The sequence below is a fragment of the Gossypium hirsutum genome, chromosome A08 (genome assembly GCF_007990345.1).
Source record: "Gossypium hirsutum isolate 1008001.06 chromosome A08, Gossypium_hirsutum_v2.1, whole genome shotgun sequence".
Classification (NCBI taxonomy): domain Eukaryota; kingdom Viridiplantae; phylum Streptophyta; class Magnoliopsida; order Malvales; family Malvaceae; genus Gossypium; species Gossypium hirsutum.
In genome coordinates, this window is record NC_053431.1 from 225,828 (window position 1) to 242,577 (window position 16,750).

Below are 16,750 nucleotides of genomic sequence, written 5' to 3' on the forward strand. Positions count from 1 at the left end.
TTTGACCTTCAACATTTACACATTGTGTAATTTGAATTTTTTTATAAATTTTTTTTACATTGAGGGTTAAATTTAAAAGAAAGAGAGAAAATGAAAATTTGTTTTTTTAGGTTTTAGGTGAAAATATCACAAAGAAAAGAAAAATTGAAAAAAAATTAAATTACACAATATGTAAATGTTGGAGGTTAGATTTTTTAGAATTAAGACTAAATTGACATAATTTATAAATATTGAGAGTTAAAGTTACTATTATGTCAATTTTAAGAACTGCCACCGAAACCTCTTGGACACCAAAAAAGACAAAATTTAATAGTTGGGTGATATTTTTTAACTTTTCATAATTAGGTGACCAAAAAAAAATTTACTAATAGTTGAAAGATCATTTTATAATTCTTCATAGTTGGATGACTCAAAAACATTTCACTAATAGTTGAGGGAGTAGTAATTAGTTTACCCTTTAGTTTTTATTTAGCGCATTAGATTTAGGGCAAAAAAAAAAAAGCAAAAATAAACAGGAAAATTGGACCCAAACAGAAACGCGAAAGCTCGTTCTTTGGTTCAGCTCTTAAGAAATCCCATACAAAAGTTGAAAAAAAGGTAGAGAAAAAAAATCAAAGGCCACTCTTATTCGTTGATCTAGCTTCAGGTACTGTCGCTCTCTCTTCTGAATCGATCTGGATTCGTTTGAATTCGATCTTGAATCGCACTGAGTTCATCTCTTTCAAATTTTATCTGAATTGTTGTTCTACATATGTCAAAGTATTTTAGGGTGTGTATTGCTAACAACACCTCATTTATGTCATTTCGGGATTAGTTTTCTCACAATTGCGTTTGTCCTTTCAGGATATAATCACTGTAGTAGCTTCGCAGATCAGGATTTTGTTTACTTACACTCAAGACACTGATAGGCTGCTTCCCGAGGAATGATTTTTTTCATTACCTATTGATACTTGTGCAATGTCGGGATTACTTAATGTATTGTTACTTTAACTGAACAATTTATTAGAAGTTGCAATCTTTTAGAACATTATTCTTGTTTTTGGACTTGTTATTTTTCCTTTACCTAAATGAAGTGTGTGGCTTCTGCAGATGAACTTAGTTCTTTAGCTGAAGATAACTAGATATTTGTTTCTTTGGTTTGTGTTTGTGTATGTGCTTGTGATAACATGTTGTGGAATGCTGGTTTTTAATAACTTAGGGTAAAAAACATGTTGGTTGGTTGTTTGTCATTGGTGTTCCATAAATTGGTTTGAAACTTTGGTTCATGTTTTTGCATTCTTTTCCTGGTTAATTGTTGTCTGTGTTTTTGTATCACGTGTCTATCTTCTAACTGGAAACTATATTGTGCAACTTATTGCAGTCTTCTATCAACGGGTCGGCATCTAATCTTCCAGACAGTAGCGGACGTTCTTTTGCAACATCTTTCTCTGGTCAGTCTGGTGCTGCCTCCCCTGTTTTCCATCACGCTGGTGGGTAAATTTTACTGGATTTCCATTCATCTATGTTCTTTTGAATTCATGCAATTGTGTTGTTTGTTTTTTGCAGGCTCTCTTCAGGGACTGCATAATATTCATGGTAGCTTTAATGTTCCCAATCTGCCTGGCACGCTTGCATCAAGAAACTCAACGTTAAGTAATGTTCCAACTGGTGGTGTTCAACAACCTACTGGGAGCCTTTCTGGTGGAAGATTTGCATCAAATAATCTCCCAGTTGCACTTTCTCAGGTAGTTCTAATATTCCCACTGTACTGTAGTTTGACTTCTTTTATTGCAGCAAAAGAAATTCTACAGACTATCTCCTCCTTTCATGCATGTCATTAGGACAAACCCCCATAAAAATGAAAAATAATAGGAAGGAAATAAAATCTTGCATTCTTGTACTATGTACTTTGTTTTCTTATAAATACCATTTTGCAGTTATCTCACGGCAGCTCCCATGGTCATTCAGGAGTAACCAATAGAGGAGGTATTAGTATTGTAGGAAACCCTGGATTTAGTAGTAACACAAATGGAGTTGGTGGCTCTATACCTGGTATTCTCCCAACCTCTGCAGGAATCGGTAACCGCAATGCTGTTCCAGGATTGGGAGTATCCCCAATTCTGGGAAATGCAGGTCCTAGGATAACAAGTTCTATGGGAAACATGGTAGGTGGGGGCAACATCGGGAGGACATTAAGCTCTGGTGGAGGGTTATCTGTGCCTGGTCTTGCATCTCGTCTGAATTTAAGTGGCAATAGTGGATCTGCAAGTTTAACTGTGCAGGGACAGAATCGGTTGATAAGTGGTGTGCTTCCTCAAGGTACATTACTGTGAACAATGACCTTTATATTTCGCTGTTGGCAACAAAAGACCACTGTTTACTTGTGTTGCCGGCTATGATTTCCCTAGGCATAAATCAGTACAATGGCCAAAAATTTTGGTTGACTTACCATCCCTCGTTGTCATTTTCTTTTGATGAGTGTTCTGGCTTGGCTCCTTTTCTTGCATTGCTCTTCATAGCTTCTCGGTGCACGCTAGTAATGTGGTTCTTATTATTAACAGATTCTGGATATATGTTTCAATTTTATATGATTTGATTATTACTTTTGTATTATGGAATTTGTGCCTAGTGGATATACTGGCTTAGTTGCACATCTTTATTTGAATGACACTTTCTGCATTCAGGATCTCCTCAGGTACTTTCAATGTTAGGCAATTCTTATCCAACTGCTGGGGGTCCACTTTCCCAGAGTCATGTTCAAGCTGTGAACAATCTTAGTTCTATGGGCATGTTGAATGATGTGAACTCAAATGACAATTCCCCTTTTGACATAAACAATGATTTCCCTCAGTTGACAAGTCGTCCTAATTCTGCTGGTGGGCCTCAAGGACAATTGGGTAACTAAAGAAGAACGCTTTCTGATACTTTCACTTGCCCCCCCCCCCTCCTCCTCTTTTTTTCCCCTTGTACTGAAGTTCTAACATTCTAAGTTAAAATATTTCAGGTTCATTACGAAAACAAGGTCTTAGTCCCATTGTTCAACAAAACCAAGAGTTCAGCATTCAAAATGAAGATTTCCCTGCATTACCAGGATTTAAAGGTTCACAGATAGTCTTTAACCTTGTTATGATTTAATGCAGTTTATTTTCTGGTAGACAGAAATCTTTCTCACTTTTTATGTACATGGGAATCCAGCTTGAAGTTATATCAGTACTTGATTTTGTGGTCATTTTAGTATATTAGCTGTTTACTGATTTTTTATGGCAGTATTATTATCACATTTAATGACTTACTTTTTATTTATACAATGCAATTATTGTTTTTAAAACCATTATGTTCTCGGCCGTTATTATATAATATCGTACAGGTGGTAATGCTGATTATGCAATGGATTTGCACCAGAAAGAACAACTACATGACAATACCATGTCTATGATGCAGTCTCAGCACTTCTCTGTGAGTCTATTTACAAAATTGAAAAATTATGGTTTATTTGCTTTTTTGTATATTTATTTTTAGTAATGGCCTGCTGGCATATTATGACTTGTGTATTTCCTTTCCTTCATTTTGTAAAAAATAAGTATATTTTATCTTCATGATGCTGTGAGATGTTTTCTCTAATATGTGCATGCAATTTGCACAGATGGGGAGATCAGCAGGATTTAACTTGGGTGGATCTTATTCATCTCATCGCCCACAGCAGCAGCAGCAACATGCTCCATCAGCAAGTGGTAGCGGGGTCTCCTTTTCACCTGGAAACAACCAAGATCTTCTCCATTTACATGGCTCAGATATATTCCCGTCATCTCATTCAAGCTACCACTCACAGGTGTGACTGTCTGGTGATGTAGATGGTTTCTTGCAACCTAATAATTACAAATTAGGGAGTTATTACTTATTAGGTGGTAGGAGGAAACAGATCCTCAACGGAAACAGATCCTCAACTGATTTGATACATCAAATTGAGGAGTGTTTTAGTGGCTTAGATGAATTGAGGTTCATTGTTGATCAAACCGAAAGAATGTGAAATTGAGCCCTTTTTTCTCATATAACAGCCTGCTGAAAAATAGGTTCCACTGAAAGATGATGAATTTGGTTTGACTTCCTTTTGTTGGACGCATTTATGCCTGCGTTTGATTTGTGCATTATTATTTTTTTCTTATTTGATAGAGGTTAAATATAATTACTTCTAACATCCTCTTTCATCTTTGGTTTAGGCCAACGGACCACCTGGAGTTGGACTAAGACCTTTAAATTCCTCAAATACGGTTTCTGGCATGGGTTATGACCAGCTTATTCAGCAATATCAGCAACATCAGAACCCTTCCCAATTTCGTCTTCAACAGATATCAGCTGTCAATCAATCATTTAGGGAACCAGGCATGAAATCAATGCAAGCCACACAGTCTAATCCAGACCCATTTGGTTTACTTGGTTTGCAAAGTGTGATAAAGATGACTGATCCTGATTTGACTTCCCTTGCACTCGGAATTGATCTGACAACACTTGGTTTAAATTTAAATTCATCGGAAAATCTTCACAAGACTTTTCGTTCTCCGTGGTCTGATGAACCAGCTAAGGGTGACCCAGAGTTCACTGTGCCACAATGTTATTACGCTAAGCAACCACCTGCATTACATGTGAGCTGGCTTTTGCTTATCTTAACTGCCAGAATTAGTGAATTTTCTACGATAGTTCTGATTTCCTTTTGGTGCATGCAGCAAGGCTATTTTTCGAAATTTTCTGTGGATGCATTGTTCTATATATTTTACAGGTGTGTTTTCTTTATTGACTATTGTTCTTTTTTTCCTTGAATATCGTAAAGATCTTATTCTTAGCCGTATTTTTTCTCTGTTTGCCATGCAGCATGCCAAAAGACGAAGCTCAACTATATGCCGCAAATGAACTGTATGATCTCTACTAAATGAACTCTGCAAGCTTTATACAGTCTTTTTGTTTCCCCAACTTTTCATTGTACATCTCTTATTGACAGTTATAATAGAGGCTGGTTTTACCACAAGGAGCATCGATCATGGTTCATAAGAGTCCCCAATGTGGAGCCACTGGTTAAGACAAACACATATGAGAGAGGTTCTTATCACTGTTTTGATCCGAAGTCATTTGAAACAATCCGTAAGGTTGGAACACTATTATATTCCCACAGCATATATATTCGTGTACATTTTACGTCGCTCACTACTCTAGTTGTAGTTACTGAAAGCTGCCTATATATTTCGAGTGCAGGACAATTTTGTCATTCATTACGAGATGTTGGAAAAAAGACCGGCTTTACCTCAACATTAACAAGCTATTTCTTCTGTTTTTTGGTGTACATTGTAAAGCTATGAGCAGCCAATACTTGTAGCCTCTTTTCCCATCTAATCTTTAATGCATTTCCAATATGTTGTCATAGTCTGTTTCCTAGTAAACCTGGAATTGAACTGTCAAGGCTGTTGTTCTTAAGGGTGAAGTCCGGTTTTGAAAAGAAAAAGTGAAGTTACTATGTCATATTTTGGTTCTTAAAAACTAAACTGAACTGGGTAGATTTATATCAGTTTGGGTGGATTTGGTTCATTAGTTTTTTTTTTTTTAATAAACTACATCTAATGTCACTAAGCTATTAGGTCACTAAGGTATGAGTAAGTTTATGTTTTGATTACTCAACTTTAAGAAGTTACAAAATAGTTGTTGAATTATTCAAAAATTTTCATTCAAGTTACTAGGCTGTTAAAATCGTTTTGTCGTATGATCTTCTTTGCTTGTATTGCCTGCATCAATTGAAATATCTCATTTTTTTTCTTTTACATTTTAGTTTTTTATTGAAACAACAAATATGTGAACTAAAATTTAAATAATTTTGTTTTTCAATCTTCAACATTGGCCATCAAATTAACTTTGAATTTAAGGTATGTTATACTTGTTGATGGGAGTTGAACTATCGTATCAATCATAGCTTAGAGTTTGTTAGTCAAACTTTTTAAAAAGGAAAAAGAAAACTTAATTGTGCAATGATTTAAATAAAAACTTTTCAATAGTTTAATGATTAATATGAAACATTTTAAGGTTGGGTGATTAAAATGTAAACTTACTAATTGTTTAGTGAATAGTTTACTTAAATATAAATTATTTATTTTATATTATTGAAAATTAAAGTTGGTAAAAATAGAAGTTGGTTGGTTTTGGATAATTGTGTTATTTTAATTTGTGAAGTGAAAATCAATTTGAATTGAATTCATTTAAGTAATAATTGAATTGAAAATAAACCGCATGTAATAAAATCGGTTCAAATCAATTTTCAATTGAATTTTTTTTTTAAATTTATCTTGAAATATTTGTTTGCATCACAGTTATTACAATCACAAGAACAGGAAATAAGGTTCAGGCTTGTCTCAATAAAATCCTTGGATCATTTTAGTGATTTTGATAAAGGTATCTCAACTCAATAATTTCTTACAACTTGATGTACCTCTACTGTCTGCTGCACTATAACCTGTGGTACCGGTGCCGGTGCCGGTGCCGGTTCCGGGATGAACTCCACGGTGGATTCAGTTGGAGAAGGATCTGTTTGTTTTGATCCTCTACAACAACAATAGTAACAGCAGGAAACAAGAAGCGCCAATAGTATAACTGAACCGATACTCGACCCTATCGTCGCCGCATTTTTGCTTTTCCGGCAGCTTGAGTTTTCGTTCTCATCAATCCTGCTCGGACATAAACGTGGAACAACAGTTAGTTCGAAATGTTGGAAACATGAAAAGTAATGCTTGATGATGAGCCTGCCTGCTTACATGTAATTGATTTGCTTGTTATCGATTATTGATTGTGGAACACAACCAGAAAAATCATTGTCTCGGAGGTCACTGTAAAAAAACTTGGTTTGAGAATTTAGAATATGAGTACTTCATACACGCATGTGCTGGAATTTCAACAAGTTACTCACAGTAATCGTAGGTTCGGTAACTTTCCAAGAAAATCTGGAATTTCCCCTGAAAGTTTGTTATTATGCAAATCTCTGATTCATGATAAGGGAACAGAAAACAGCAAATTTATAAGTGCTTTAAACCAAACATCCAGTGAGTGATAATGTTTTTAATTTAAGAGTAAACCATTCTGGTACTTATTCAATTATTAATAAATATTTTTTTAATCGTTTAAACGTGAAAAGCTATAAAATAATTACCAATTATTTAAAAAAAAAATTGGTCACAGCGGTTAAATTACATGATAATAACTTAGCAACTTTAAAAATTGAAATAATACTTTAACCCTACCCTTTGATGGAAAAAAACATTGAATAATTAGGTGATAAAAATGAAACTTATGAATAGTTGGTTAACTAGTCGCATAGTTTATCCTTTAATATAATAGTGTTAATGGTGAAAAGTTAAATAACTCACATTACTTCAAGGGCATCCATTTGGCTGAAATTTGTGAGATAACCTTGGAGACCAAAACCAGAAAGATATCTGCAACATATGTTAGCATTGTTCTCATAGCAATGGAGTCGAAAACAAGGGTGAAATCAGAAATTCCTTTTAGGAGGGCTGAAATTAAAGATAGCAAAAATGTAATTTCACCATTTTAATAGCGTTTATCTTTATAATTTTTAAAGAATTACATCAAATTTTTATATTTTTAGGGAGGCCAAAGTACAATTTCACCTTTACTAATTTAATGTTTTAAAATTTTTAAAGGCCCTAAATGGAAAATCCATTTTCAGGGAGTCGGGGCCCTTGCCAGCCCCCTTAGTTTCGCCCTTGGACGAAAAGAAGTTTTTTTTTCTCTCCCGAAGAACTTTCTTGCTATGCAAGAAATGTTTAAAGAATGAAAAGAGTTTTATGTACATTGAAGTTACTCTTGGAGGTTGATTAGTGCTACAGTTCAACCATTGCCAAATGGTGTCATTAGGTAGACACGGGTCTCCGCTCCATCCCTTCAACTGGTCGAACGTTTCGATGAACTCTTCTAACCCGTCCACTTCTTAACAAATACTGAGTTAAACTCGAAATTTTATGTGTTGGAATTGAAAAATTTTAGGGTAAAATGAGTCTTACAATCATTTTGTGATGTAGTTGCAATGACAAGAGGTTGGCTAACAGTGTAAACTTCAATGGCACTTATTATTGGTGCCAATGTGGAATCCTCCGTTGGTACTAATTGAATGTCTAAAGTGCCAATGGACTGTAAATTCGCCCATACACTAGTACAGATCTGGTATTCCGGGGTTGTAGTGTTTACGAAACTTCCATTCACGGTTACGTTGAACGATCTAGTCTCACTAGTTTCCAAGAATGGCTCGGTGAAGTACATTTCGACATGGTCGAGGTGGCTCACGTTGTCAAAACCAAAACTTAAGTTAATTCTATCCGTAGCACTTGCTTCAACTGCTTTGATTATTGCAGAATCAGGAGGGACATTAACAGATGTTTCGTCGAGGGATGTGAAATTCGCGGTTACTGAATCTAAGCCAGGTGGTATCTGAGGCTCCCATATCCGGTTATATTTATCATCAGGGTACCTATATAAGCACAAATTGTTTAAAGAAGTTCAAACATGTTTAAAGATCCCAAATTTGGTTACTTCTTACCCAATTATCCTATCATCGGCTCCGTAATTGTAACGATACCTTATGAACCAAGCCATATCCCTTCTCATTTGGGGATACATATCATCAGGCAATGGCAAAGATTCCAACCTGGAAATGAAAGGGAACTCTTGATCTCGAGTTCGAGCTAGACAAATACTAATACTGTCCCCTTTGGTTGCATAAATCATTTCGTAATACGTGAAACTAGTAGTATTAGTCACAACGGTAGCCCATTTGTTCCCATCGAACTCGAGGTCAAAAGTCGGTGGCTTAGAAAGGCCATCATAGTTACCATACCAGAACATAGCTCTCACAAAGTATCTGGCTGATGTTGGTGTAGGGACAGTGTAGCAGTTCTTGTTTTGTTCCGAGAAGACACGTAAAGTATTCAGTTGCTCGATGTCGGAAGAACTGGTCGAAGCGACTTGTTTATTGTCGCCAGTTTTAATGTAATCATCATCTGAATCCCAAGTATCACCATTTGAATCTTTATAGCTTGTGTCTGATCCACAGTCTATCCTCACCCAATCCCATGTATCTTATAAAGCCATTTAAAGTATACGTTACATTAGAAGAACGGTTACATATTATATACATTGAGAGTGTTAAAAAACGTGAAGTTAAATATAGTCCTTCACATTTTCAATTTTTATTAATTTCATTTTTATTATTTTTTAGGTAAATTTACACATTAACTTTTCAAAAAGTCATAGATTTTTTTAAACAAAAATGATAATTAAAATATTAAATTTTTTTAATGCATGGCAATACATGTATACTTCATATTGACGTGGCACGTCAATAAATAATTTAAAATTATAAAAATATTTTTAAAAAAATTTAAAAACTGAAGTACATGTCAATTGTTATTGGACCGTCATATTTAAAAATTTAACGTTTTGATCAATATCTTGATTTAAAATGTTGAAAATCAAATTTAATTTTTTTTAAAAGGTTGAGTGCTAAATTTAATTTTTTTTAAAATAAATGCGAATTTAACAAAAATGAAATAAAAAAGGAGTAGCATTTTATACCTTGAGAAAAAGCTTTTTGGGCTAATAAAATTGCAAAGAACAACACCTTTATCATTGTCAAACTCTTGATTTGAACAACTTAGAGATGAAAATGAAGCATTTATAAGCAAATCCCAATGTGTGATAATGGTAGATGTTACAATCTTTTAATGTTTTATTGACGATAAGTTTTATGTTCTGCGAAGACAACGACGAGGCTTGTGTTTTTGTTTGTCATCTTCATCGCAACTTCCTCGTCAATTCTCAAGTATACATATTTTAACAACTGTATTTACATAAAAATATTTGTTACACATTCATGTAAACTTAATTATAGGTTGGGTTATCTGGCTTGAAAGTTTACACAAAAAGTGAAATAGTTCAAATAAAAATATAGGCTCGAAAAATTGGTCAAAATAAAAAGAATGAGGCCCATTTTTTAAATAGATTAAGCCTCGGATAAGTCTTTTTAGTCCAGACTCGGCCCAAATTTATAAAAAAGAAAACTATTGTTTTTGCTATTGTTTTGGTGTTATTTCATTATTATATTGCTACTATTTTGTTATTGTTGTTTGGACGTTATAACTCTTATTTTATATAAAAATATTTGTTACACATTTATATACACTTAAATCATGGGTTGGGTTATCTAGCTCAAAAGTTTACACAAAAAATAAAAGAATTCAAATAAAAATATAGGCTCGAAAAATAAGTTTAGGTAAAAAAAATGAGGCCCATTTTCTAAATAGATTAAGCCTCGGATAAGTCTTTTTAGTCCAGACTCGGCCCAAATTTATAAATAAATAAAAACTGTTGTTTTCACTGTTTTTGCTATTGTTTTGGTGTTATTTCGTTATTATATTGCTACTATTTTGTTGTTGTTTGGACGTTATAACTCTTATTTTATATATTTGCTTGTTAAGTTGCATTTATCTTAGTGTTTTTTAAGTATAAATAATTTTTTAATTTATTTTTAATTTGTTGGAAAACATTTATTTTAATGTTTTTAGTGTATTTAATATATTATATTTTTAAAATTTATTTTTTTATAAAAATAATAATATAAAAAAATTAATGCGGACAGGCCGAGTCAAGTTTGGTTTTAGTATTTTTATCCGAATTAAGCTTGAGTAAAATTTTAAGCCTATTTTTCAAACTGGGCTCGAACTTAAAAAATAGGCTTAAAATTCTATTGAGACCCAATTCAAACTTTACTTAACCCGGTTCATGATCACCTTTAAATCCATGCTAAATTCAGATAGATTGGGTTTAACTTTAAAGCTCGAGAATTGCAAAGAAAAACACATTATCTTCACACGTTTTCATTATCGTCCTCTGCCAAGAATCCAAGATTGAAGCAATTAATAATTGTATAAAAAGGGCCAAAGAAAAGCTGAAGAAAGTTCCTTGAAATCAAGAGAAAGTGATGTGTAGAATTTCAAAGTATTCTCGCATAATTAATTAAATCATATATTGGTTAACATCATTTCATTCAAGCTGTGAAGTTACCAGGAATGAGACCGACAAGACGAACAATGAAGCAACCATTTAACGACAGCAACAACAACTGTCGATGATAACAACAGCAATTTAGCCAACTAAACATTTTCTTCTTCCCTCTAATTTTGTTTGCCCCTTTATTATGCTGAAATTTTAGATTTAATCATTGTACTTTAATTTGTTATAATTTGATCCTTCTTACGACTTGGAAATCCAAATTCTTTACAAATCATTAAATCAGTAGGATTTCTCAACAGTAGCTCAAAAGGGAAAAGACAAAACTATATATTCAACCATAGCTGTCATTGCCCACAGAACCTGCATTGTTCCTCCAGCTGTTCATTTTCTTCAAGACTCGTGCCCAAAGCATATTAGGTGATGGGTGTGATGATATGACCTAAACATACATACTTGAATCCGAGTGTTACTCAGATCCATAAATTTGCAATTGAGAGCAAGTAATCTTCTGTTGCCTAAGAATGAGGACAAAAAGTATGATCATTTAAGAGATAATACATTTAGTGGTAATGAAATCAAAGATGAAGAATATTACAAAAGCAGGGTTTTCACCTATAGTTGCTTCCCCAAGGGAGAGACGGGACTTGGAAAATCGCAGCAATGGCATGCAACTGTGGTAATTAAGACAGCAACTACATATTGTGGAGCCTTTTGGCAATGCCTTGGACATGTTTTCGAGTTTGTCGGGTGTGTTTCTCGTTGATTGTGCAGACTTTGATGATTCGAACACTTTGAACCCCATGCTGCTCCAACATGGCTGCTATCTCTGGTTGCTCAGTTTATAAGCATTTCCTGCAAGTTGGATTCAGTAACATATTGAATAAGAAGTATATATATACATATGTGTGTATGCATATATTTATATGCAGCAAGGAAATTAAACTCAACAGATTAACACACAGTGAAGGGGCATGTCATTAATATCTCATAGGGTTTCGCAGTGACAAATTTACAGAGCCTGTTTGACATACTGGCCACCTCCATTTCCAAGCTAGGTAACAAGTATTAGTGGAGGTGGACAGAATGCCAAATTGGCTCTGCAACTACGCCTCTCAGAACCCCATAGAGCTTTGTTCATTATACTTGAAAAAGAAATGCAGAATTGGGAAATATTTGGTCATTGGCCTTTGAAATAAGAACCCCATTTTCAATCATGTCGGGTTTATTGTTGTCATGAAATTATTATTTTAAATCCTTTCTTTACCACCTGATGAATGGGGTTTTCCCCTTTTTTCTTTTTTTCTTCAGTCAATGTTCAATGGAGATTTGCATGCACCAGAGAACAAATGTTTGCTGGTTCCATGATTGTCCCTTGAAAAGCAAGAATGAAAAGAAAAACAAAAAAAAAACCCAACAGTCTAAACACTGCAACCTTAACAAAGCAAAGCTATGAGATATGTCGTTGACTGTTGTCTTCATGCGTGTCTCTTAATTACTTTTTGACTTGTTGCTAAAGAAGGATACAAAAATGGGGACTCTAATTGTCTGCCACTTACTCACCCTGTTATCACTTTTCTCGTTACTCACTTGTCAGTTCAAATATGATCATGTTAAGGCAATCAATAACTATGATCCAACAATGAGAAATGCAATTTTTTATTGGTATTATAAGGACTGAAAACATCAACTAAAGTCTACATTTCAATCCCTTTCTTCGTCCTTTCTTTTGACAATTTCATACCCTATATAAATTTCAATGTTTTAGCCATGCCCGATCGCTCCGAATGAAATTACGTTGCAGAACCATTCTCGACAAGGGGACTTTCATAGACAACAATGTCTTCGACAGGGTTCTGTTCTCCCCATACAGCTGCATCAAGATATCCAAGCTCAAAGAGCCTCTCGAAATTTTCTTCATCTGCCGGTTCCCTTGCCCAGCTGAAAAGCTGTATGTAGTTGGCAACAAGAATTCAGAGGCTTATACTCGAAGGAAACAATTAACATTTGCAAAGCTGTGGGATTTTACCTCTCTTCCGGTTACCCTATTCTCTGGATTACAGTCTGGACTAATCCCGATTCCTTCCACTCCCATCCTACCGGCTGGGAAAGCACAAACTCGGACCTGCAAAGACAATATCCCATCATATCATCATATATATATATATAAGCCCCCTATGGTGGATTATAATACAAATAGTTTCATGGAATTTTCGGAGACAAGTTCGGTTCTAAATGATGTTGAGAAAATACCGTTTTAGAAGCAGATGTTGGGGGCATAAAAAATGTCAAACCCCCATCAAGGCACAAACGATTTCTGAAAATTGCAGCAGGGCGAGCAGCAACATACCTGCAAAGACATGTTTGTATAATGTTTCAGGTAACTTCATAGCAAGTGTTTTTTTTCAATGCAGAAATGTGTCTTAACCATATATTCTTACCCAGGAATGAAGGAAGATGTAATGACTGCATTGATTAGATCTTCTCTAGAATCAAATTGATCCACCAGTAAACCCCTAGGCCTCCAAAGAATCTGAGTTATAGCAACTGACATAATAGTTACAAATAAAAGAAAATGTTAATTGTTCAAAAACCAGACATCCATGTTGTTTGTAGCCACTTTGGTACTTCCAAATGCAACCTAGACCTCAAACATCTCTCTAAAGCTGCCTATCTACTTTTTCGTTATTACCAACTTGTTCTGAGAGGCTAACTAGATGTTATCATATATGCTTCAAAAAATTTTCAGTTATCAGCTCTATTTACTCCCTGTGTAAAAGAATATGCATACAGTATCTATCTGTTTTCAGATTATCGTACTCACCACGAATCCGCCCATTGCACCTAGTATGAGAATCGGGAGGCAGATACTCGTCAAGAAGATCTCGAAGTACAGCCTGTCGGTTGTAAGCAAATGATCAAACAGTAAATGAGATATTAAGCCACTAAGATATCAAAGCTGATGGAATCAAGAACCTATAGAAGCATTGATGATTATTAGACTGCAAATGCACATGCTTATTAGCAATTAGTGATCATTAATCATACACACTATAATAAAATTTAAGCCACAAATACAAGCATTGAGCTAGGCCTAGGCATATATACCCCAAGACGAAGAGCTGTCCCTTTACGCCGGCAATCATCGGCTAAGATTTTAGCAACTTTTAGAGCTAAATCCATTGTAGCTCCAGAAGCAATCGCTGCACATACTATGGCACCAGCAGATGAACCAGCCAATGGTGTTGTTTCCTGAATCAAAGAAATATCAGGTATGGCTACTGTGGTTCAATATCACTGCACAGAGTTCATATATAGAGTTTCTCAATGTTCTCAAAGCCCTATAGTATGAAATTAAAGCTCAAAGGAAACCAAGATTTCTAAATGAATTAATGAACAATCAAATTCAAACCTTTATGTAACCCTTCTCAATGAGAAACTGGGCAACTCCAAGATGATAAGGAAGCAAAAAGCCACCACCAGAAAAGCTAAACCCAGGGCTTGTAACCACTCTTCTTTCATTCTCAGCTTCAATGTCTTTAACCCTTTGTTCCCATATCACATCTGGTTCTATCTCATCCTTCATCACTAACCCAATTCTCTCCTTATCATTGTTTCCATTATATTCAACCTCACTCTCATTGATTCTCTTTCTGGGTCTGAGAAAAACCAGGCTTGTTGAATCTTCATTATTCAATCTGTTTTTAATTAATTTTGATGCAATCCCCAAGAAAAGCTCCCCTGTTGCAGCAGCAAAAGACAGTTGCTCTTTAGAAGAAGGAAGTTTTTTATCTTGATCTTGTGAAGGTGGTGTTGTGAGGTTATCGTTGTTTTTAGAGCAGTTGGTGAAGGAAGCGAAACCATGGCGGTGTGGAGAAAGGGTTAACCCACGAAAGAGGCGAGATTTAGAGGGAAACAAGGTATGGGAAATGAAGAGCGAAGCCATTAATAAAGGAATAAAGATAAATAACTAAGAGAGGAGTGTTTGGATGGATGGAAAGTGAAGGAAAACATGAATGATTTGAAAGAGAAACTTACTTACAGCTTAACTAAAGCACTAAATGCCATTAACAAACTTCTTAGCCGATCATGTCGGCCGGACTATATATACTTACATGCTATTGAAGGCCCTGTTTTGTCAAGATGTGAGCTACGTGGAACATAGTTGACCTCAACCTGGTTTCAACTACGATTTCAACTATGGCAAGATGCAAATCAAGTTCCACATGTTTAGACCTTGCGTGAAACAATGGGTTTTCTAATATAGCAACTGCACTTGTATACTCCACATTAAAATTATCATTGAACCCTAATTACCTCTTTTATTCCAAATAAGGAGTAAATTAATTCATTTATGTTGGCTCAAAAAATAAATCAATTTTTTTCTTTTAAATTTTGTTTATATTATTAAATTTTGATATAATTGATGAAATAATTAACTAGCAATATATAAAAGTTTTTATGGGGCATAGGCCTCTCAAAAGGTAATGAAGGCGTGCAAAAGATTTCTTTGGCCGAATGGAAATTGGCCCTCGAGTGCAAAGACAGAAGGGAGCTTGACTGCAAGACCCAACCGTCGAGCAAAGACAAAATTCGGCCTTAGGGATTTGACGATACCAAGTGGAAAGATCATTGCTCAACAGATTAAAGTTACTCTAGGGATAACAGGCTGATCTTCCTCAAAAATTCACATCGACAGGAAAGTTTGGCACCTCGATGTTGACTCTTCGCCACTTGGGACTATAGTATGTTTCAAGAGTTGACCTGTTCGCCTATTAAAGCAGTGTATACATTATGTTGACATATAAAGATCAAAATTTAATAGTAAAAATTGATAAAATTTTTAATAGAATAATCAGTTTATTTTTTTATCTAATCTACTTGTACTAATTTAACCATTTATTAAATAAAAAAACAAAATACAATTAAACTAGTGGTTAACCTTATTTCCATAAAGTATGATATTTGGTCTCGTGGTGCACAAACAATGCAAAGTGTGAAACTTCCCACATCATTGCAATAACTGAAGGGATCCTCTAACATGTCACCTTCTAAAGCTGCCAATTTAATTGAGCCAGGTGTTGGCAATAGAGCTGTTCGAAAGTCAGGTTGGGCTGAGTTCATGTCCGGTTTAGACAAGGAGTTTTTGGATATTTTCTCTGTCGAAGCCCGTCCCGGCGCTGTATAAAAGTGTTCACAACAAAAATTCCAGGCTTTTCTGTATTCCTCTATATAGGCATCCCATGCATATATATACTCTTCGAAGCATTTTCCTTTGGTTCTAATCTTTGTTTGTGTTGATTTGATTGAGTTGTCAAATTTTAGCCTTATGCTTTGAACCTCCGTTTAAATGGGTCATCCCAACTTATCAATTAATCTATATATTATCTAACTTTTCATAATTATTTTTTTCAAACATCAAATTTATTCATATTTTTGTGATGTAAAATATTTCAAATGATAAAATTCAAATTCAAAAATGTTAAATGTTATAAAAAAAAAAGAGGTCGGAAATAGCTATAAAATGATAGTAAAATAATACGAAAAAAATAAGAACACAAAAATTTTACTTAAAAATCCATTTGGAGAAAAATTATGAGCAAAGAAGAAAAAAATCATTAATATTAAAAAACAAATGATATAAGAGGAGTTTCGATTACAACTAATTAAGAGTTGAAAAACATTGAAAAACATTGTTCTAATCAAAGTGAAATAA

At 34.5% G+C, this 16,750-nt stretch overlaps 3 protein-coding genes and 1 non-coding gene across 8 annotated transcripts; 1 reads left to right on the top strand and 3 right to left on the bottom strand.

Moving 5' to 3' along the window:
- Nucleotides 1–480: 480 nt before the first annotated feature.
- On the top strand, nucleotides 481–5,553 carry LOC107938436 (probable NOT transcription complex subunit VIP2). 4 transcript variants are annotated; one of them, XM_016871605.2, is made up of 15 exons: nucleotides 496–646; nucleotides 844–975; nucleotides 1,361–1,469; nucleotides 1,546–1,724; nucleotides 1,917–1,965; nucleotides 2,080–2,298; nucleotides 2,664–2,876; nucleotides 2,984–3,079; nucleotides 3,347–3,435; nucleotides 3,623–3,808; nucleotides 4,197–4,619; nucleotides 4,701–4,753; nucleotides 4,846–4,887; nucleotides 4,973–5,117; nucleotides 5,224–5,553. In XM_016871605.2, exons 2-15 carry the CDS (start codon nucleotides 958–960, stop codon nucleotides 5,281–5,283), a joined length of 1,881 nt encoding a protein of 626 aa, XP_016727094.1. In that variant the 5' UTR covers nucleotides 496–646; nucleotides 844–957; the 3' UTR covers nucleotides 5,284–5,553. The 4 variants fall into 4 exon arrangements, with proteins under 4 accessions (XP_016727092.1, XP_016727094.1, XP_040931412.1 ...); XM_041075478.1 differs by having other exon boundaries at nucleotides 1,361–1,430; XM_016871603.2 differs by having other exon boundaries at nucleotides 481–646; nucleotides 1,917–2,298.
- On the bottom strand, nucleotides 1,389–1,469 carry LOC121205482 (small nucleolar RNA snoR35). The gene has a single exon (XR_005900559.1). It is a non-coding gene; the product is annotated as a small nucleolar RNA snoR35 (small nucleolar RNA).
- Nucleotides 5,554–6,915: 1,362 nt separating the features above from the next.
- On the bottom strand, nucleotides 6,916–11,839 carry LOC107938412 (probable LRR receptor-like serine/threonine-protein kinase At1g05700). The gene is made up of 8 exons (XM_016871559.2): nucleotides 11,650–11,839; nucleotides 11,491–11,552; nucleotides 11,089–11,146; nucleotides 8,567–9,104; nucleotides 8,034–8,497; nucleotides 7,824–7,956; nucleotides 7,377–7,445; nucleotides 6,916–6,991 (listed from the first exon to the last, which is right to left on the bottom strand). Exons 1-8 carry the CDS (start codon nucleotides 11,837–11,839, stop codon nucleotides 6,916–6,918), a joined length of 1,590 nt encoding a protein of 529 aa, XP_016727048.2.
- LOC107938399 (uncharacterized) lies at nucleotides 11,009–15,363 on the bottom strand. Of its 2 annotated transcripts, XR_005900006.1 has the most exons (9): nucleotides 14,447–15,261; nucleotides 14,143–14,286; nucleotides 13,859–13,931; nucleotides 13,476–13,581; nucleotides 13,288–13,384; nucleotides 13,064–13,159; nucleotides 12,779–12,983; nucleotides 11,650–11,889; nucleotides 11,009–11,552 (listed from the first exon to the last, which is right to left on the bottom strand). XR_005900006.1 is itself a non-coding variant. In XM_016871541.2 (7 exons), exons 1-7 carry the CDS (start codon nucleotides 14,978–14,980, stop codon nucleotides 12,828–12,830), a joined length of 1,206 nt encoding a protein of 401 aa, XP_016727030.1. In that variant the 5' UTR covers nucleotides 14,981–15,363; the 3' UTR covers nucleotides 12,678–12,827. The 2 variants fall into 2 exon arrangements, 1 of the variants encoding a protein (XP_016727030.1); XM_016871541.2 differs by lacking the exons at nucleotides 11,009–11,552; nucleotides 11,650–11,889 and having other exon boundaries at nucleotides 12,678–12,983; nucleotides 14,447–15,363.
- Between the last annotated feature and the right edge of the window lie 1,387 nt (nucleotides 15,364–16,750).

Coding starts and splice junctions, on each gene's coding strand:
- LOC107938436 (XM_016871603.2), top strand. Junction 1,470..1,545: donor CCCTGTTTTCCATCACGCTG/GTGGGTAAATTT, acceptor TGTTTTTTGCAG/GCTCTCTTCAGGGACTGCAT. Junction 1,725..1,916: donor TCCCAGTTGCACTTTCTCAG/GTAGTTCTAATA, acceptor ACCATTTTGCAG/TTATCTCACGGCAGCTCCCA.
- LOC107938412 (XM_016871559.2), bottom strand. CDS start 11,839: ATGGGGTTCAAAGTGTTCGAATCATCAAAGTCTGCACAATCAACGAGA. Junction 9,105..11,088: donor TCTTGTCGGTCTCATTCCTG/GTAACTTCACAG, acceptor TGGCTTTATAAG/ATACATGGGATTGGGTGAGG. Junction 7,446..7,823: donor CCTCCAAGAGTAACTTCAAT/GTACATAAAACT, acceptor CATATGTTGCAG/ATATCTTTCTGGTTTTGGTC.
- LOC107938399 (XM_016871541.2), bottom strand. CDS start 14,980: ATGGCTTCGCTCTTCATTTCCCATACCTTGTTTCCCTCTAAATCTCGC. Junction 13,932..14,142: donor GGACAGCTCTTCGTCTTGGG/GTATATATGCCT, acceptor TACAACCGACAG/GCTGTACTTCGAGATCTTCT. Junction 13,160..13,287: donor CAACATCTGCTTCTAAAACG/GTATTTTCTCAA, acceptor TTGTCTTTGCAG/GTCCGAGTTTGTGCTTTCCC.